The sequence below is a fragment of the Capricornis sumatraensis genome, chromosome 13, assembly GCF_032405125.1.
Source record: "Capricornis sumatraensis isolate serow.1 chromosome 13, serow.2, whole genome shotgun sequence".
Classification (NCBI taxonomy): domain Eukaryota; kingdom Metazoa; phylum Chordata; class Mammalia; order Artiodactyla; family Bovidae; genus Capricornis; species Capricornis sumatraensis.
The window spans coordinates 90,518,153-90,540,351 of NC_091081.1; the positions used below are offsets into that span (position 1 = coordinate 90,518,153).

Here is a 22,199-nt window from a genome sequence, read left to right on the forward strand (position 1 = left end):
AGTCGTGTCCGACTCTTTGCGACCGCATGGACTGTGGGTTGCCATTTCCTTCTCCAGGGGATCTTCCCAACCCAGGGATCGAACCCGGGTCTCCCGCATTCCAGGCAGACGCGTTAACCTCTGAGCCACCAGGGAAGCCCTAGTAGCTTAGTAAAGTGCTTAGGCCCCTAAAAGTCACCAAGAAACTGACTCATATTATTAATCGTGGTTCTTAGGCTTCACTTGGTCACTTTGGGACTTCACCAAAAATTGAAAAAAAAAAAAAGGTAACAGAACCTTAAAGGAACACATGAGGGACAGCTGAGATAGGATGACAATGGCAGAAACATTAAAGTTGACCTGTCAGAAGACACTTTGTACCTGAGTGTAGATGACCTGGTTCCTAGCGATAGAAAACATTCCTGGATTTGGAATACAATATGGCTTCCCTTTCCTGCACTATTTTTGCTTACACCCAGCAGATAAGTTTGGAAAGGTAAGACAGGGATTGTTTCTAGCTGGTCAGTTTGACACAAAGGACCTCCTTTGACTCTCCCAGCCCACCCTTTCCTGACTTCCCCATTTGCATCGGATCAGAGATGGCATCACCAAGGACTCAACATTGGCAAACTGCTCCTAACCCAGCCTCCATTTTATCACACAACCTCTTCAGAGCAGCGCCCGTTTCCCTGTCAAAAGCCCACTGAAGAAAACCTCCTAAGTGTCTGAATGACTCAAGGAGAACCAACATCTTTCCCCCAGAGCTCCTCAACTGATCAAGACCTTCAGTCAGCCTCTCTGGGTAGAGTTTGATGTTTATATATATAATGTTTATATATATATATATATATTCAGTTACTTGGTTCTAGTCTTGTTCCTCAGATATTTTGTCTCTGGATCAAATTCAAATTTAGAACTCTTCATTCCAAGCCAGTAAACACTGATTCAGCTTTTCATCCCGCAAGGCATAATATTAAGGCTGTGCAGAGTACGATCCCTGCACACGGGCTGCTTCAATACTGAAAGAATTAGTGTGTGTTGACTGGAAAAGAAAAAGCACAACCTGAAAGTTGAGACTTGTATTTTATTCAGCAGGCATACTAAGGACTTGAGGTTCCAGAGACAGGACTCAGATCACTCTGAGATAACTGCTCCAAAGAAGCAAGGGGTGTTGGGTGGGGGGCGGGGGAGAGCCAGGATATATACGAGTTTTTGCAGTAAAGACCTAGTTAGAACATCAGAAGATCACTGTTAGTTAAAGAAAATCAGACATCTCAAGGTAAAGAATCTAGTGCTTTCTCTGTATGAGAAGATCCCAGAGTCTGGGCTCATTGAAACCATTCCTTTGATATGCACCTCAGCCACCTGGGGCCAGTATCCTGGGTTCTCATCCTGAGATTCTTCCAGTGCACTGAGGGGGGTGGGGAGTGGTGGCTGCACTGCCTGACTGCTGGATAGCCAGGCAGCCTGCCTCCTTCCTGAGTTCCCTCAGGGCTTATCATCGTCATCCTGTGGTTATAATATGATGGCTTGATGGCCGCAACATCCTTTGTTTACTGATATTCTGGGCAATAGTTTTCATCCACAGATGGGTGAAAATTTACTTGGAGCCAGAAAAATTAAGACTTTAAGCTGGACATAGAAGTTGAAAAGTAACTTGAGATGCTGATAGAACTACAGGTAAAAGCACAGTTTGTTGTTGTTTAGTTGCTAAATTGTGTCCAACGTCGTCGTGATGTCAAGGACTATAGCCTGCCAGACTTCTCTGTCCATGGGATTTTCCAGGCACGAATGCTGGAGTGGGTTGCCATTTCCTTCTCGAAGGCATCTTCTGAAGCCAGAGATCAAACCTGAATATCCTGCATTGCAGGTGAATTCTTTACCATGGAGCCTTAAATGTACAACTAGAAGTATAAATATGGGTTCAAACCCAACAAAGATAGAGAACTGGGAAAGCAGGAGGGATATTCAAGTACGTCACTCATTCCAGTCTGGCGTGAGGATAGGATAAGTGAAGGCAGAGTCTCAGAGTTAGGAGTGAAATATACAAGGAGGCTGCTTGATATAAAGGTGAGAACAAAGATATGAAGGTAAGACTTTGGTGTGATACCAGCTGTGCCACTTATTAGCTGTGTGATCATGGATAAACTAATCTTTCTGACCCTCCAGTTCCTCACTTGCAGGATTCGAATAATAATTTCCATTCATTTATTTCACAAAGGTTTTATGGAAACCAACTAGGGACCATGTTAGGTGATAGAAATATAAGGAATCGTGTATTCATCAAATACTACCTTACTGACTTAGGCACTGGCAATAGAGTGCTGAAGAGAAAAAGCATAAAACTGTATGAGACCATTAGAATATGTAGTTATAGGTGAGAAAAAGGCTCAAGGTCAAGAATTCCAGAGATACTGGTGAAAATAGAGAAAAAGGGAGAAAACTATCAAGTACTGTAAGCTGAGAGTATTTCAGATATGAGACTGGTCAACATGTCATTTGAGAACTTGAGTAAGATAAAGACTGAAAAATGTCCACTGTACTTAGAAATTTGGTAATAACCATCTTATTTGTTGCAAGCTATTTCAAAGGTATGGCAGTGTCAGAAGCTAAATTGATTAAGGAAGGAATTTGGAGAAGGCAATGGCACCCCACTCCAGCACTCTTGCCAGGAAAATCCTATGGATGGAGGAGCCTGGTGGGCTGCAGTCCACGGGGTCGCTAAGAGTTGGACACGACTGAGCAACTTCACTTTCACTTTTCACTTTCATCCATTGGAGAAGGAAATGGCAACCCACTCCAGTGTTCTTGCCTGGAGAATCCCAGGGATGGGGGAGCCTGGTAGGCTGCCATCTATGGGGTCGCACAGAGTCGGACACGACTGAAGTGACTTAGCAGCAGCAAGGAAGGAATTAAAAGGTGCTTGCTCCTTGGAAGAAAAACTGACAAACCTAAGGCAGAGACATCACTCTGCCGAAAATGACCCGTCCAGTCAAGGCTGTGGCTTTCCCAGTGGTCACATACGGATGTGAGAGGGACTATAGAGAAAGCTGAGTGCTAAAGAATTGATGCTTCTGAACTGTGGTGTTGGAGAAGACTCTTGAGAGTCCCTTGGACAGCGAGAGATTGAATAAGTCAATCCTAAAGGAAATCAGTCCTGAATATTCATTAGAAGGACTGATGCTGAAGTTGAAGCTCCAAGACTTTGGCCACCTCATGCGAAGAACTGACTCATTGGAAAAGACCCTGATCCTGGAAGAGATTGAAGGCAGGAGGAAAAGGGGATGACAGAGGATGACGTGGTTGGATGGCATCACGGACTCAATGGACATGAGTGTGAGCAAGCTCTAGTAGTTAGTGGTGGACAGGGAAGCCTGGAGTGCTGCAGTCCATGGGATCACACAGAATCGGACATGACTGAGTGACTGAACTGAACTGACTGAAGCTGAAGCTCCAATACTTTGGTCACCTGATTCGAAGAGCCAACTCACTGGAAAAGACCCTGATGCTGGGAAAGATTGAGGACAGGAGAACAAGTGGGCAACAGAGGATGAGATGGTTACATTGCATCACTGACTCAATGGACATGACTGAGCAAACTCCAGGAGATAGTGGAGGACAGGTGAGCCTGATCCCCTGCAATCCATAGGGTTGCGAAGAGTCAGACACGACTTAGCAACTGAACTGATTTTGATGATAACACGGGCGAACCAAGAAGCAGATGACCAACATGTGCTCGATGGAAAGGTCCTTGAGTTTGAGTTGGTCAAGGAACGGGACCCTAGAGTACAGAAGCCCTAGTTGCACAAAAGCACAGGGGGATAAACAGTGACCATGAGGCAGAGACCATGCGAAGCAGCCTTATTGAAAGTGCAATTCTTCTATGACTGTAGAGACTTGGTTAGAACACTGAAAACTCCCTTATTGCCAGTTACACACGTATACGGAATTTTCATTGCAAAAGTGGTCTTTCTTTAGTACACTGTAATTTCAAACATGAGAGACATTCTGTTCAGCTCAGTCATTCAGTCGTGTCTGACTCTTTGCGACCCCATGAACCTCAGCATGCCAGGCCTCCCTGTCCATCACCAACTCCCAGAGTCCACCCAAACCCATGTCCATTGAGTCAGTGATGCCATCCAACCATCTCATCCTCTGTTGTCCCCTTCTCCTCCTGCCCTCAATCTTTCCCAGCATCAGGGTCTTTTCAAATGAGTCAGCTCTTGGCATCAGGTGGCTAAAGTATTGGAGCTTCAGCTCCAACCTCAGGATTACTATTTTCTTTTTAATAACTTTGCCAAGAGTAATTTAAATTGTGCTTGCCTTTTCTCACCCTACAACTTTTTCTATGCCTTGATATGGAGAAGGAAATGGCAACCCACTCCAGTGTTCTTGCCTGGAGATTCCCAGGGTTGGGGGAGCCTGGTGGGCTGCCGTCTCTGGGGTTGCACAGAGTCGGACACAACTGAAGCGACTTAGCAGCAGCAGCAGCAGCATGCCTTGATAAATCATCATGCTTATTCTGAAGTTTGGGTTGGCTTCCAACGTTTCATCTTTTGCATTTTCAGTGTTGTAAATTATTTCCGAGAGTTTCAATGTGAAGTTGTAAATCAGTCCCACTTCCTCTCAACATCTTCATCCTTCTGTCCTGATCAGTGGCTGTGACTGGTCCATGAAGTCTGGGTGCATCTTCCACAGCACTGAGCCGCCAGCTAGCTCAGTGTGAGTCCGCTCTTGTAGTTTGTCTGAAAGGACAGAGCCAGGCTTTACTGGCAGAAAAGTTTGCTTTCCTGTCTCTTTGTAACTGCAGTTTCCTTCTCCAGGTTCCATCCCTGGGTTGGGAAGATCCTCTGGAGAAGGAAATGGCAACCCACTCCAGTACTCCTGCCTGGAAAATCCCATGGACAGAGGAGACTGGTAGGCTACAGTCCAAGGGATCCCAAAGAGTCGGACACGACTGAGCGACTTCACTCACTTTCACTTTTAACATAGTAACTAATTTTGACATTTTGGCCTGAATGCTAGTCAAACTGACTGAGATTTTTATTATTATTATTACAGTTGATACGTGCTCTGTGCAGGTCCACTCACACAGATTTCTTATTAAACGTGTCCTACACTCCCATGCCTCCTGCGGTTGGCTGAATCTGCTGATGTGGAACAGAAGGTACTGTATCCAAAGTCGAAGACAGTCTTTCCCAACCAAAAGTGGCTTTCTGTTCCGAAAGCAACTCAAAGTGAAAGATGTCCACACAACTTTACCTCATTTTTCCTGCTTCCTGGACTTTCTCCCCACGGTTCCTCCTTCTAGGCAGGCTTAGGTCTCATCCTGTCTTGATTTTGCTGTTTCCTATTTCCAGGTTTCCTAACCAATTTCATTTTTAGCATCATCACTTGTTTGTTGCACTTTCACCTTTTTTGGCCAGTTTCCTCTTTAGGCTGTCCATTTTTGTAAAACATCACACGGTTCCTCACTGGGAGGCAAGCAGGTAGCATGACTGCATGCTTTGCTGTCTCGTGACCTGAAGCGCTGAAGAAGTGCAACGATCAGTGACTGAAAGGGTTCGACAGAAAGCTCGTGATGCCCACCTGCTGTTTACATAACGACTCGGGGGCTGCGGAGCTGGATGAGGAACTGGCACTTTGTGCAGCTCCTCACGGGTAATCCACGGTGGTCACTGAGATAGGAAGCGTGCTGTTCGGGGACTGGTGTAGTTTAACTACAGTGTAGTGAAACCCTTGTGCAAAGTGAGAACCGCCACGCTGGATGATTATCTCTGTGGATACTGAGGTCACAAAGAACGATGGCAGGAGCTGAGTGGAGAGGAAGCTTGTGCTCCAGCAGCTCAGGTTTTCAAGTAATGAGAAGGAACCTCCCAGGGGACTCGCAGGCAGCAATCACACACAGAGGTAATAGACCGTGGACCCAGATGGCATGGATCTGCAGGAGCTGGAGCTTTTCACAGTCAGGGGTTGCCTGCCCTACCTCCTGGCTCTGAGGCATGAGGCGTTAGGGATGAGAGAAACACCAGCTTTTACTTGAGAGGGCTGCAGTGAGACTCTTCGTCAGGAAGAAGTCAGGTTGCTGTCTTAAGGAAAGAAACTCAGTGCATCTGGGGCAGAGGCTGGGACAATAGAGGAGCCATGTAAGTGAAGGCCAACAACCGGCTATAAAGTTTTGAGAAGAAGGGACTCGGACGAGTGGGTGTGCAGATTCCTGCAGTGACTAAAGGAAACCGGTGCGTGACATCGGACGTGGTTGATCCTTACGGTTCCTAATGGCAGAGGGAAAGTGGCTCAGAAGTTGCGGTTCTGAATGCTTGGCACGCGGCTCTGGTGGCTTCAGTTACTTCACACTTCCATGGCTGGGGTGGGGAAGCAGCTTGATGACCGCGGGGCAGAGGTTTTCTTGGTACAGACACAGCTCCGAGGAGGAGGCAAGGGGAGGAGTCTGGTGCGAGGGAGGCGGGAATACACGCGCGCTCTCAGGAGCACACCAAGGATCGTGTCTAACGCAGGTGGGCTGGGAGTGAGCGGGGCGTCGGCAGTGTCGCTAGGGTCCGAGGTGTTTATGACGGACCTGGAGGCCACTACATCTTGAGAAATGGAGAGTTTTATATTCTGGAGACTCTAGAACCTCAGAGTCTGTGTTCACTCCAAGAATGACTGAGGGGTTCTGAGGCATGGAGTGACATAACCAGTTATGCTTCCAACACGGTTACATGTTCAGTCTTACGAGTGAAGATGAGACTGGTAGCAAGGAAAGGTCTTTGGATTTCCTCCTGGTTCGCCCTTAGAAGCATTTGCCGTAATTTACAGAGGAGCCCTTATTTAATGTAGCGTGCGGTACAGTAAACACTCAGGGGAGGCAGGGGCCCCGTCCATCTGGTTCACTGCTCACACTGTGCATCTCACCCAGTGCCTGGCACATGGTAGACGAGTGACACGTTGAGCAAAACAACTGCCACACGAATGAATGAAGACAGGGCCCTCGGAAATGTGAGAGAAGTGAAGACCCAGACGAGAGACGCCACGGCGGGGAAGAGGGGTGGCTTGAGTCACTTCAGAGAAACAGGCTCCGTGGACGCTAGCAGCTAAGCACGAACGGGGCTGGGAGGAGGGCAAGAGGGAGCAGAGCTGAAGGCCGTCGGAACTGTCGAAGCAGATGGCGACAGGGAGCCTCTCGAGACCGGTGCCTCCAGGGCCACGCTAAGTGCTGGGCTGAAGCGCCTGACTGTGTATCGCCTCACTCAGTTCACAAACTAACCCTCGGAGGAAGGCCTAATTCTCACTTTACAAAAGCACATTTATGAGCAGTCGGCTCAGTACCAGGAAGCGTGTGTTCCCTGATAAGGTCTCCAGGAAAGAACGCTGATTAACATGAGCTCCTTCTTAGGTTTGTTATTCCTGACTTCTCTGTGGCCAAAGTTCGTGAACAACGACCCTGCTTTAATGATTCTTCGGGCCACAACTGTCACGTCTCTGCTGTGGTGGAACCGCCAGTACTGGATCATCCAACCCATCACAACACACAAGTGAAAAGAAAGCTCTCATCTGCCTGTCTTCCTGTTTATACATCATTCAACTAACCTGTACTTTTACTGTCCACTAAATTTGACATGGATTTTCAAGTGCTGATTATAACTGTGAAAATAGAATGAATTGTCACAGACATTGTCAGCTGCCTCCCCCAAGCCCACCCCCTGCATCTTTCTGGAGGAGCTCCCACGGATAGCGGTGTCCACTCTCCGCGTGGCCAAGTGCTTCAGGGAAGGTGAGCTCCAGCCGCACCCCAGGGAGTGAGTCATAACTGTGCCACGGGAACGCGATTAAATCCTGTCAAGGTAAACAACGGTGCATAGACGTCCAAGGGGAGGGCAGGAAGACAGAGGCCTGGGAAATGCAATTTTGCTCTGTTTAAGGATGATTGTGTTACATTTTTTGGTTCTTGCAAAAAAAAAAAAAAAAAAAGCCTGCTGAGCAGACTAACAAATGGGCTGCACACCTTCGAGACTTCGACCAGAGGGACAGGCCGGAGTCAGGGAAGCATTACCCGGCTCAGCATCTTTCTTCAAGCTCGGTAGTTTCTTTCTTTCTTTTTTTTTTATAGTCAATAACAAGAATTTTATTTTGATTATTGCAGTAGTTGTATTTTCTATGAGAATGTACGGTCAAAGATCCATCAAATGCACTTTCATCTTGGACTCTGAAACATGGTTAAGGCCTGAGAATTTTTGAGCCCGAGTTGAGATTCACTGTCATATGATGTAGGGGTAATAATTTACAACTTGATTCTTACAAGGTTTTTTTTTTGAGAATATTTTCATTTTCTTTAAAAGAATATAGTTTTCTTTTAAAACCTTGTTCCACGGTTGTTGTTTCTTAGGAGAATCACAAGCTCAAAAATGTCTAATTTGTGTAGCATACAGCTAGTGTTGGTAATCTCTTCCAAAAGAATGCACGCAATGTATTAGGATAGCATACAAAATATACAAAACTCCCTTTGGAAGTTTCCCAAAATCTATTGTGACACTCACTTAATTTGACATTGTACAAGGCTGTGTCCTAATTTCCCACAGCAAATTCTAATTTTCTCAAATCTAACAAGAATGAAGGCAGGAGGAGAAGGGGACAGTAGAGGATGTGATAGTGGGTGGCATGACCGGCTCATGGGATATGTGTCTGAGCAAACTCCAGGAGACGGCGAAGAAACAGGAGGCCTGGCGCGCGCAGCCCATGGGGTCGCCAAGAGCCCAACACGGCTGACTGACTGACTGAACAACGAAACAAGAGCAATAATCTCTCCACAATCCACTGTCCGCCTCCACGCATACGGCAAAGGCAGATACGTATGCTCCTTATACTTTGGGGCTGCTACTGCTGCTAAGTCGCTTCAGTCGTGTCTGACTCTGTGCGACCCCATAGATGGCAGCCCACCAGGCTCCACTGTCCTTGGGATTCTCCAGGCAAGAACACTGGAGTGGGTTGCCATTTCCTTCTCCAATGCATGAAAGTGAAAAGTGAAAGTGAAGTCGTTCAGTCCTGTCCGACTCTTAGCGACCCCATGGACTGCAGCCCACCAGGCTCCCCCGTCCCTGGGATTCTCCAGGCAGAAACACTGGAGTGGGCTGCCATTGCCTTCTCCACTTTGGGGTAATACAATGTTAATAAATATGATAACTAGTAAGTATAAAGGTAAAAATCCAGCTTTTACTTGTTTGTTGTTAAAAGAATACAATTAAGAAGCTTCAGTTGGAGATATAAGAATATAATCAAAACTACCATGAAGTTCACAAGTCTATAAATTCCCATGTATTTTAGAAAAGTTTAGAAGTAAACACTCTTTGGTCCATGGAACAAGCTATTCACAGTAGAGAGCGAATACTAAGACCAGCGCCACGTAAGTTTCAGCCTCATGCTTCGCAGAAACCCAGCTGTCCCACGCCACATCCCAGATCCATCTGCTGGCAATCTAGCACAGAAATGTTCAGAAGGCCCACTTCAGATCAAGCATGTTACAAAGTAATTCTTTAATCTATACAAGTTTGGTTTCTTAGAAGTTGCATCACTCACTGTCTTGGGAGGCTTTATTTTAAAAGTAATTTGTCCCATTCTCCCTCTGCTGAGGACTCAACAGTGATGCTTCCTGGGGCCATCTCTTTACTGGAGAGGGTAAGTTGTCTAACACCGAGACCGACCGGAGCAGGGCGTGTCCTGGGGCGGAATAGGAGGCGCACACAGTGCTCCTCTGCTGTCTCACTGCATAGCAAGGCTTTATCCTTCCCACCATAGGTTTGCAACCAAAAGTTTGTCAGGGTCTTGTCTTGAAATGAAGAAATGGTACTGATCCTATAAGCAGGCTGTTAGAGAAATCCTAACTCCTTTGCTTCATGTATAAAGCCACACAAAGTCTGACTATCCTGTGGTGAGCGTCCCCCATCAGGATGTTGAGTCTGCTTTTCCACCCCATGGATATGAACTGACCTTGGGACTCACTGCGCAGCTTCCGAGAGAGGCCCGAGGAGCCTGCTCTCACCTCTGGAATGCTGCGAGGAGCCCTGTGTAAGGACACCACTCCTCCTCTGGAGGATGATGGCTTCTGTGCAGGGGAACCAATGGTCACGACTGTGAGCAAGGCTGTCTGGGACCTCTGGGCCAGCTGCATCACAGATGGCCAAAACTGTACCACTTTCTTCTGGTGAGGCCAGAAGAAAGTCCACCCAGCCCATCCAGACTGAGCGGACCCACAGGACAATAGGCAAGCACATGACTGGTGTTGAGAGCTGCTCGCTTCTGGGGTGGGGCTGCCTAAACACACCCCAGTCTCTCTGGTTATCAGTCGAGCCCGTGTTGTCTTTGCACCCCATGCTTTCTCTGCTGGGACTTTCTGCCTGATCTTTAGCACCTCTGGTTCCTTCTTCTTGCTCAGGCATCAGAGGACGACCTCCCCTTCTCGAGACCACCCCAAGGGGCCGCCTGTCCGCCGGGAAGCTCCCCATCCCCTAAGTGTGCAGGTGGGTGTGGCAGACTTCTCTCCTCCCTGGGAGCCTGGCGACTGTCCTGTGGGCAGCAGCCTTCCCTGGGACCAAGTCCTCCCACCATGCTCCCACGTGGAGGTACTTACATTGATTGCCTGACCCGTCTTTTGAATAAATAATACTTTTATAATGAACTTATAACGGTGGTACCCAAATTCTTTGACTGATGACAGTATGCGGTCTGCTAACTCAAGTGACAAATGAGAAAAGACTTTGTCGTCATATTTGAAATCTTGAAGAGTTTCCTTTAAAAAAATTAAAGATATTTTAATTTTCAAATTTTAAATAAACATTGAAATAGAAAATGTGTCTAATTAATATATGAAGCTTTTGGAAACATACACATATCTCTAACCAAATTATATTAAATGGTTGATATGCTTACCAATTTATTTCAATAACAATTTTGAAAAAAATTTGGTTTTAAAATTATGTTCAATTGCTCTTCATTAGCAATCCTTAAGCTTAAGTTTTCCTTTACTAGATTACTCTGCCAAACATTTATTAGGGAGACAAGATTTTTTTATTTTTTTTTATTTTTGCTGCTCGGCCTGTGGAATCTTAGCTCCCTGACCAGGAACTAAACTCACACGCCCTGCACTAGCAGCACGGAGTCTAAACCACTGGACCTCCACGAAGTCCCTATCCCTGTCTTCTTGTCTCCCTCAGGTAAAGGCCGCTTCTTTCTAACCCTGTCCCTGTGGCTGCTCACTCCACTGCTTTTTTCTGTGCCTCCAGAAGAGTGATCCGGAAGTCAAAGACTGCTCACCGTGTTTGTGCCTGAATTAGTGTACGCCTGGGCGCGGGGAGACAGGTGTGGGCCGTGGAACACTGCGTTTCTCTACAGACCACAGCGGACTTGGGCCAGCTGGCAGGCAGGTGGCGCCTGCCTTTGATGAACTGACTCAGACCAACGACAAACTAACCAACGTTCCAGGTTCTAATGGTAACAAATGGATGCCGACCTGCTAATTTTACAGGCAAATAAAACCAGATAAATCACCCATTTTTTTGGTTGTGCTTCCCTTCTAGAAGGCTTTTGGATCTGAACTGGGTCTAGAAGCATTTAGTTCCCTCAGGCATTTAGCTCAATCTTTTGGACACTTAGCAATATCCATTCTCTCTTCTCAGTTTGCCTAAGAGATCCCAGGCTTCATCTATTAATACATACATGTTCCATTTTAACAATTAATGAATAGTTGCTATAGGAAGATACCTACAAGCTCCGGCAGTGTATATCATTTCTGTGTCTAGAATGGTGATAATGTTCCTTAAACACAAAGGAAAATCCCTAGCCTCACTGTGACCCCAGCCTTCCTCCTACATATCCAATAAGCTGTTCCAAGCCCCTTATGCTCAATGCAATTCTATAAATGATCAACATAAAAATACAACTTGAAATTCTGCTATACTCAATAAACTTGAACTCAATGTCGTTGGGCCAAGGGAGAGACACACCCAAATGCTTGCTGTTAGGCCACAGGGTTAATAATTATTGTATTGACTTGAATTTATTTCCAAGCTATGAGCCATAATAGTTTCTGAATATTATTTGATTATTACTTCAGTTTAGAAATGTATCTATGTCTATGGTGGTGGAGGGAGGTAGGGGAAATGGGTTTCCTAAATATTCTTCTCTATTAACATATTCACTTAAGAATTAACTCTGATACAGTTCAGTTCAGTCGCTCAGTCCTGTCCGACTCTTTGCGACCCCATGAATCGCAGCACGCCAGGCCTCCCTGTCCATCACCAACTCCCGGAGTTCACTCAGACTCACGTCCATCGAGACCATGATGCCATCCAGCCATCTCATCCTCGGTCGTCCCCTTCTCCTCCTGCCCCCAATCCCTCCCAGCATCAGTGTTTTCCAATGAGTCAACTCTTCACATGAGGTGGCCAAAGTACTGGAGCTTCAGCTTTAGCATCATTCCTTCCAAAGAAATCCCAGGGCTGATCTCCTTCAGAATAGACTGGTTGGATCTCCTTGCAGTCCTAGGGACTCTCAAGAGTCTTCTCCAGCACCACAGTTCAAAAGCATCAATTCTTCGGCGCTCAGCCTTCTTGACAGTCCAACTCTCACATCCATACATGACCACTGGAAAAACCATAGCCTTGACTAGACGGACCTTTGTTGGCAAAGTAACGTCTCCGCTTTTGAATATACTATCTAGGTTGGTCATAACTTTTCTTCCAAGGAGTAAGCGTCTTTCAATTTCATGGCTGCAATCACCATCTGCAGTGATTTGGGAGCCCAAAAAGATAAAAGTCTGACACTGTTTCCCCATCTATTTGCCATGAAGTGATGGGACCAGATGCCATGATCTTCGTTTTCTGAATGTTGAGCTTCAAGCCAACTTTTTCGCTCTCCTCTTTCACTTTCATCAAGAGGCTTTTTAGCTCCTCTTCACTTTCTGCCATAAGGTGGTGTCATCTGCATATGAGGTTATTGATATTTCTCCTGGCACTCTTGATTCCAGCTTGTGCTTCTTCCAGTCCAGCGTTTCTCATGATGTACTCTGCATATAAATTAAATAAGCAGGGTGACGATATACAGCCTTGACGTACTCCTTTTCCTATTTGGAACCAGTCTGTTGTTCCATGTCCAGTTCTAACTGTTGCTTCCTGAGCTGCATACAGGTTTCTCAAGAGGCAGGTCAGGTGGTCTGGTATTCCCATCTCTTTCAGAATTTTCCACAGTTTATTGTGATCCACACAAAGACTTTGGCATAGTCAATAAAGCAGAAATAGATGTTTTTCTGGAATTCTCTTGCTTTTTCAATGATCCAGCAGATGTTGCCAATTTGATCTCTGGTTCCTCTGCCTTTTCTAAAACCAGCTTGAACATCAGGGAGTTCACGGTTCATGTATTGCTGAAGTCTGGCTTGGAGAATTTTGAGCGTTACTTTACTAGCATGTGAGTTGAGTGCAATTGTGCGGTAGTTTGAGCATTCTTTGGCATTGCCTTTCTTTGGGATTGGAATGAAAACTGACATTTTCCAGTCCTGTGGCCACTGCTGAATTTTCCAAATTTGCTGGCATACTGAGTGCAGGACTTTCACAGCATCATCTTTCAGGATTTGAAACAGCTCAATTGGAATGCAATCACCTCCACTCGCTTTGTTTGTAGTGATGCTTCCTAAGGCCCAAGGGATGTAAATCAAGGAAATGGCAACCCACTGCAGTATTCTTGCCTGGAGAATCCCACAGACAGAGAAGCCTGGCGAGCTATAGTCCATGGGGTTGCAAACAGTTGGACGTGACTAAGCAACTAAGCACACAAGCGCAAGTTATACAAAAGAAATTAAATGTATGCTTTCTTCCCATCAGCTAGCTTACATCGGTTGTTACTAAAGGAATGCATTTGCAAATTTGAGGCGGGGGAGGTAATGTTAAACAAGGAGTACTCTTCGAGGGGGATTTGGGCAGTGTAGAATCCCACAGAGGGAACCTGGTCGTCAGGAATCTCCTGGTGCCTGATGCCCAAAGGTGAAAAGGGGACTCAGCAAAGGTGTCCCCTAAACAAACATTCTGTAATTTGAAAGTTTTTAATTTGCCCCTTTATTAGGAAAGATGGTGAAGGGGAGTCTTTCCATATGAACAATGTAGCCTTCAGACACAAACACTAGTGTAATTAATATTGGTATTACACTATTAACTCTGTAAAATTGAAGAAGCTTTGTTGGACTAGCCGAAAACATGTGTCTGAGTTTCAAACAACTGTCTTAAATGAACTTCAGATTCCAGCTTGATTAATGAAGAAGAAGATCTACACATAAGTTGGGGATTGCCTGTTCTTAGGATGTTTAGTATAGTCATGAATCAGTTTTTCCCACATATTCAATATGGGTTTGATTTTTTACTCATTCCTTCAAATATGGGAGAAACACAGAAACTGCAGGATAAATAATTTATGGATAATTGTTAAATGAAACACAAAAAAATTTTTTTGATTAAGCTTTAATCATAGCATCAACATGAAGATTATTCAGAATGACTACAAAGTACTTCCAGAGACAAATGCTACAAAAAAATCAGTGTAACTATACTGCCGTAAATCTTAACATGGTTTATTAAATCTCCCAAACTAAGACATTGCTACCATATACACCTATCAACCTACCGTTAGTATCTGCTGGACTTTTGTTTCTACTGAATGAGCCTGGAATTTTTTCAAGGGCTCCATTCTATATGAATTAGCAAGCTTTAGTTTTGCCAGGGCACTCTTCCATTCTTTACCTAGATCAGCAATTGAGTCATCGAATGGCGGCTCTACGTACTGGACGTCATGAATTGACTCTCTCAGTCTATCTCTTAAAATCTGTGCGTACTGAAAAGAGGAGAGAGACAGAGAGAGATTGCCATTTAAATTCCATAATGAAATTTCAGCTTTAAGGACCCTGGGGCAGTGGGACAGGGCTGACACAAAGCTTGGAAATCCATTATCACAGACTTCTATGATTATGTGGTTGCTCAATCCTCGAGTCAATCCTATCAACTTGGACAACGAGAAAAAAAAATATAGGTGTCATCTATCTATCTATAAACACAAAAACACACAATCACAAATCTGAAGGCACAGATTCAGAACATCCATGGAAGATGCAGAACTAGAAACAAGAGTGGCCTTTGAGAGGGCAACTGAGTGGCTAAAAGAGGGGTGTGAAAGGAAAACCTTTCACGCTCCCTACTCTGACACTGGGGCTGCCCTGGTGGCTCAGCGGGTAAAGCATCTGCCCACAGTGGAGACCCGGGTTCAATGCCTGGGCTGCGAAGATGCCCTGGAGAAGGAAACGGCAACCCACTCCAGTACCCTTGCTGGGAAATCCCATGGACAGAGGAGCCTGGTAGGCTACAGTCCATGGGGTCCCAAAGAGTTGGACACGATTGAGCGACTTCACTTTCACTTTTCACTCTGACATTATGAAAATATTATCCTTTATTGCCTTCTTATAATTTTAATTATTTTATCTGAATAAATAATACATTTGTTAACTCATAAGTTTTAATTGAAAAGATAACAAAAGTGGTATATTTGGTATATATGTCATTCCATGCTTTTGACATTCAACATTTATTTGATAACATTGAACCTGCTGTAAAGAACTATTTATTTAGTGGCTACTATGGTTAAGTATGGGGTTCCCAGGTGGCACTGATGGTAAAGAACCTGCCTGCCAATGCAGGAGATGTAAGAAAGACAGGTTCTATCCCTGGGAGGGGAAGATCTCCTGGAGAAAATCTACTGGAATGGCTACCAACTCCAATATTCTTGCCTGGGAAATCCCATGGACAGAGTCTGGTGGGCTACAGTCCATGGGGTCACAAAGAGTTGGACACAACTGAGCAATTAACACTTCTACTTCAGTTAAGAATGGGGGCTTCCCAGGTGGTGCTAGTGGTAAAGAACCTGCCTGCAGATGCGGGAAATCTAAGAAATGTGGGTTCGATCCCTGGGTTGGGAAGAGCCAGACACAGCTGAAGTGACTTAGCATGCACACACAGTTAAGGACTCTATGCTCTGAAGTTACAGGGGTGAACTTCATTGTAACAGCCAGAACTGTTTTACTTGTATTAACTCATAATAAAAAGAGTCTGCGTACACGGAGTTATCCTTCTAGTGCAAAAGGAAGTGAAGTCATTCCGTTGTGTCCGACTCTTTGCGACATCATGGACTGTAGCCTGCTAGGCTCCTCTGTCCTTGAGATTTTCCAGGCAAGATACTGGAGTGGGTTGCCATTTCCTTCTCCAAAATAGTGGTAATTGCTACACAAATAAAATCATATGACTTGATAAAATTCACCATGAGGGTCTAATTTAGACTGAATAATTAGAGAAGTCTCTTCTGAAATAAAGTTTGGGCTGATGTCTAAAAGGAATGGGAAATAGGCAGGACAAAGTACTTAATATGTTTTGAGAATCAACATGTGTTTGGCATGTATGAATTATTTAGAGTGGGGAAAACAGTAGTAATAGAACAAAGTTTAAAAGGCATCATGTAGGACTAAGTAGAATTTGAAAGGGAAGTTGAAACTCACTCCTAGAACAATGAGGAACCACTGAAGGATTGGAACAGGCAAATGGAATTTGTTCCAGGGATGCCTGTTTATTCCAGGAATGCAGGATGGCTCAGATGACCTCGATGATGTGATGACTCACCTGGTGCCAGACATCCTAGAGTGCAAAGTGGGCCTTAGGATGCATGACTATGAACAAAGCTAGTGGAGGTGATGGAATTCCAGCTGAACTCTTTCAAATCCTAAAAGATGATGCTGTTCAAGTGCTGCACTAGATATACCAGCACATCTGGAAAACTCAGCAGTGCCACAGAATTGGAAAAGGTCAGTTTTCATCCCAATCCCAAAAAAGGCAATGCCAAAGAATATTCAAACTACTGCACAACTGCACTTGTTACTTTGAGCAAAGTAACACTCAAAATTCTCCAAGCTAGGCTTCAACAGTATGTGAACCAAGAACTTCAGATGGTCAAGCTGGATTTAGAAAAGGCAGAGGAACCAGAGATCAAATTGCCAACATCCTCTCGATCACTGAAAAAGCAAGAGAATTCAAGAAAACCATCTACTTCTGCTTCACTGACTATGTTAAAGCCTTTGAATGTGTGAATCACAACAAACTAGGAAATTTTTCAAGAGATGGGAATATCAGACCACCTTACCTACCTCCTAAGAAATTTGTATGCAGGTCAAGAAGCAAGTTAGAACCAGACACAGAACAACAGACTGGCTCAAAACTAGGAAAGGATTATGTTAAGGCTGCACACTGTCACCCTGCTTATTTAACTTACATGCAGAGCACATCATACAAAATACTGGGCTGCATGAAGCACACGCTGGAATCAAGATTGCCGGGAGAAACAGCAATAACCTCAAATATGCAGATGACATCACCCTTTTGGCAGAAAGCTAAGAGGAATTAAAGAGCCTCTTGATTAAAGTGAAAGAGGCGAGTGAAAAGCTGGCTTAAAACTCGACACTGAAAAAACTAAGATCATGGCACCCGGTCTCATCACTTCACAGCAAACAGACAGGGAAACAATGGAAACAGTGACAGAGTTTATTTTCGTGGGCTCCAAAATCATTGCAGATGGGGACTGCAGCCATGTAATTAAAAGATGCTTGCTCCTTGCCAGAAAACAAACCTAGATATATTAAAAAGTAAAGACATTACTTTGCTGACAAAGGTCCATCTATCAAAGCTATGGTTTTCCCAGTAGTCATGTATGGATGTAAGAACCGGACCATAAAGAAAGCTGAGCAGTGAAGAAGTAATGCTTTTAAACTGTGCTGTTGGAGAAGACTCGAGCCCCTTGGACTGCAAGGAGTTCAAACCAGTCAATCCTAAAGAAAATCAGTCCTGAATCTTTAGAACTGATGCTGAAGCTAAAGGTCGAATTAAAAGACACTCCTTGGAAGGAAAGCTATGACCAACCTAGACAGCATATTAAAAAGCAGAGACATTACTTTGTCAACAAAGGTCCATCTAATCAAGGCTATGGTTTTTCCAGTGGTCGTGTATGGATGTGAGAGTTGGACTATACAGAGAGCTAAGCACCGAAGAACTGATGCTTCTGAACTGTGGTGTTGGAGAAGACTCTTGAGAATCCCTTGGACTGCAAGGAGATCAAACCAGTCCATCCGAAAGGAGATCGGTTCTGGGTGTTCATTTGAAGGACTGATGTTGAAGCTGAAACTACAATACTTTGGCCACCTGATGCAAAGAACTGACTCATTTGAAAAGACCCTGATGCTGGGAAAGATTGAGGGTGGGAGGAAAAGGGGACGACAGAGGATGAAATGGTTGGATGGCATCACGGACTCAATGGACATGGGTTTGGGTGGACTCCGGGAGTTGGTGATGGACAGAGCGGCCTGGCGTGCTGCAGTTCATAGTGTTGCAAAGAGTCGGACACAACTGAGCAACTGAACTGAACTGAAAAGCTCTAATACTTTGGCCACCTGAAGCAAAGAACTGACCCACTGGGAAAGACCCTGATGCTGGGAAAGACTGAAGGCAGGAGAAGGGGATGACAGAGGATGAGATGGTTGGATGGCATCACCAACTTGATGGACATGAGTTTGAGCAAGCTCCAGGAGCTGGTGATAGACAAGAAGCCTGGGGTGCTGCAGTCCATGGGGTTGTAAAGAGTCGGACAGGACTGAGCGACTAAACTGACTGAAGGATGGCTCAACATCTGCAAAGCAAAGTGATGCAGAAAAAGCTTTGACAAAAATTAATGCCCACTTATGATTAAAGAAAAAAAAAACACAACTCTGAACAAAGTGGTTAAATAGGGACTATACCTCAACATAATAAATGCTCTATCTCTACATCAAAAGCCTATAGCTAACAGCATACTCATAAAAATACTCATATATTATTTTTTTAAAGTACTGTTGAATTCAGTTTGCAAATATTTTATTGGGGATTTTTCTATCTATGTTCGTCAGGAACACTGGCCTATCATTTTCTTATGGTAAACTTGGCTGGTTTTGTATTAGGGTAATGCTGGCCTTGAAAATTAGTTTGGAAGTATTTCTATTTTTTGGAAGAGTTTGATAAGGACTGGAATTAATTCTTTTAATATTTGGTAGACCCCACCAGTGAGGCCATCTGGTCCTAGTGTTTTGTTTAAGGGAGGTTTTAGATTACTGATTCCATCTCCTCACTAGTAATCAATCTGTGAATTCAGATTTTCTTTTTCTTCATGATTCAGTCTTGGAAGTTGTATGTTACTAGGAATTTATCCATTTCTTCTAGGCTGCCCGAATAATTGGGACCAGTGATTTCTTACGATCTTTTGTATTTCTGTTATATCAATTTTACTTTGTTCTCTTTAATTTCTAATTTTATTGACTTGAGTTTTCTCTGAAGTCTTGGTCAATTAGTCCCCTCTCCTCACCAGGGACTACAAAGATAATAAAAGTTTTGCCTCAAATTTTCCCATAGATCACTGATGTCTAATTTTTTTTTTTTTGGTTTTCTACTGCCATCTCTAATTCACTAATACTGTTCTACAGTGTCAAATCTGCTGTTGATTCCACTCAGTTTATTTTACATTTTTAACACTATATTAAGATTTTCAAATGTATATAGACAAGTGAGACTAATCAAGTTTTCAATTATCAGTAATTTAAGATTTTGTTATTGTTGGTTGCAAGCAACAGGAACTGATTCTTGTTAACCACATACATAACTAATTGGAAAGACATGACATAGCTCATAGAATGGAAGAGAAGGCTAAAGAACTAGGCACTTCAGGCACTTCACTATGCCACTTCAATTTAAATTAATCTCGATCATTTTCCTGAATTATTCCAGGGAGAGTTCATCTAATCAGCCTAGTTTTGGTCTCATCCTAAGGATAAAGTTAAGGAAGGTGATTGACAGTCCCACCAAAACTATAATGGGGAATGAGTTCATTCTCCAAAGGAAACCTGAGGTGCTACTATGAAAGAAAATAAATGGGCACAGGAGAAAATCAAAAGATACTTATAATGATTAAATTGTGTGTCCTAATTTTTCTTATGCTCAGGATCATGAGAGTTATCAGCTACCTAAAAGTTGGGAATGACAATTAGTAACTCATTGTCCTCAGGCACACTTGATGAGCATTTGTGAAGTCTTCTCTGAGTCTCTTTCCATTTATCCCTCATTTCAAATTTCTGACCTGTAAAAGCTCAGACTTTAGAGACAGCTATAATTAATCACATTCATTATCAAGTAAGAACTGCCTTGTCCATGCCCCCTTTTCCCCAGATTCTGGCATGTACCCCAAATGTACCTGTCTGTCGTCCCCTCCTTTTGGATTCAAACTTACTTTTTAAGACTTCAGATCTTTATTAAGTTTATAAAGGGCAGCTCAAAATAGAAATATTTTTCATTACTGTAGGTGACCTATGGTTACTCAAGACTTATATACAATATGGTTTCTGGGAGCATCAGTTTTAAGTCCAACACATTAAGCAGTCAGCCTTGCTGTGCTCACAGTTCTGTGAACGTGCCCTTCTTAGTTTTTCTCCTTGTGTTTCCCTTTCCTCTAAAACGTAGACAGCAAAGAGCAGTCATTAGAACCTGAAATGTTACCAAGACTTTTTTGGGGGTGGTGGTGGGGAGGGAATCAAGATCTTCAAAAATTCTCTCTCCTCCATCCTGTTTCATTAAGTAGGTATGAAAACAGTTACAGACAAGTGGACCAGAAGTCCCAGCTGTATTACTACAATTCTGTACCCTTGGAGAAATTATTTTCTCTCTTAAAAGTTTCAATAAAATATGGAGTATTGATCACTAATGGTTTCCAGATTATGGTCACATGGAAATCTGGTGCTACACCACCAATAAAACGGAATGACATTATCCATTAATTTCAGATAGTAAGTTAATGGGCAGAATTACTTTCAATTTAACGTTCTCTTTTTTATGTTCTTCAAATACTGAGACTGCTGCTGTTAACAAAAACTCCAAACCTCTCACTGGTCTGCTTGGTATGTCCAAACACTCTTGTTTTAAGGCACACATACACTGGCTTCTGGTTAGTATCTGTCCCCTGGTTTGAGTAATGAGATCAAACACACTAAAATTACGCATTTCTGGAAAAAGCGCCTCTCGGGAAGCCTGAGGTGAGTAAATCTGAAGGGAACTGAAGCAGCTGTTCTGGTCCCCGCAGGGCTCGAGGGTCTACACCACAAAGGCGGGAGAGTCCTGCCGCCCAGAGCGCCGCCCGTGCCCCGTCTTCGCACTCACTGCCTCCTTCTCGAACATGCTAGGCCTCCTCTCTTTGCGAGGCATCACCGACGGCTGCTGAGGGGCCTGCACTGCGGGCGCCTTCGCGCCCCGACCCCGCTTCTCCATCGCGCCCGCACGCCGGGCCGCCTCCACCGCCGCCCTAACGCCCCCTCCGCTTTCAGCGCGGGCGCCCGCCTCGCGCGCGCGTCGCGCCGGCCGGAAGTGCGCCTCAGGGAGGGGGCGCGGCGTGCGCGCGTCATCCCTCGGCGCCGCGGCCGGGGGCCGGAAGTCACGGAGGCAGCGTCCGGGCAGCGGCTGTGGCTGGGCGCGCCTGCCGTCGTCCATCAGGCTGCGACGCGGGAAGCACCGTCGTGGCTGCAGCCGGTGCGGCGGCGGCGGAGGAGGGCGGGCCGTGTCCGCCCGAGTGGGCGCCTGCTGGACCCCCCTTCCGCCCTCGCGCTCCCTGGTGTCGCCGACCCCGCGTTCGGCGGCTCAGGTCCCGGCTGAAGTCTGCGAGGACGTGGCGTGGGGACCGAGCCTGCGCCCTGCGCGCGAGGGGAAGCTCTGCGGCCGCCACCGCGAAGTGCAGGAGCTGTTCCCGGGACCGCGGGCGGGCACGCGCAGCGCGCCGTGGCTTTTAGCCTTTGTTCTGACTGGCCTTCGCCCCAAAGGAAGTGTCCTCTAGGTGGTTCCTTAGCGATGTGGGAAGTATGTGTGGTGATCTGGCCTCTGGTTCACACTTGCAAATTAGAATTGTAGTTGACATCTTTAGGCCACTTTGATAACGTAAAACTGAATCAAAGGGTCTCATTAACTGGCTGCCTCAGTGGGGTTGCCTCACAATAAAGATTTTACTTTCCTCTCTCAGGGATTTCAGTGTTAATCGATCATCTGTGAGCAGTTTTTAGCACTAGCTGCTGCTTGTTGAGTGCTGAGTAC

General features: G+C 45.0%; 1 protein-coding gene across 1 annotated transcript; it reads right to left on the minus strand.

The window, feature by feature from the left end:
- Positions 1-9,340: 9,340 nt before the first annotated feature.
- DYNLT2 (dynein light chain Tctex-type 2) lies at positions 9,341-21,386 on the minus strand. Its single transcript, XM_068984821.1, has 4 exons — positions 21,279-21,386; positions 14,641-14,847; positions 10,604-10,762; positions 9,341-9,451 (listed from the first exon to the last, which is right to left on the minus strand). Exons 1-4 carry the CDS (start codon positions 21,384-21,386, stop codon positions 9,341-9,343), a joined length of 585 nt encoding a protein of 194 aa, XP_068840922.1.
- Positions 21,387-22,199: the final 813 nt, after the last annotated feature.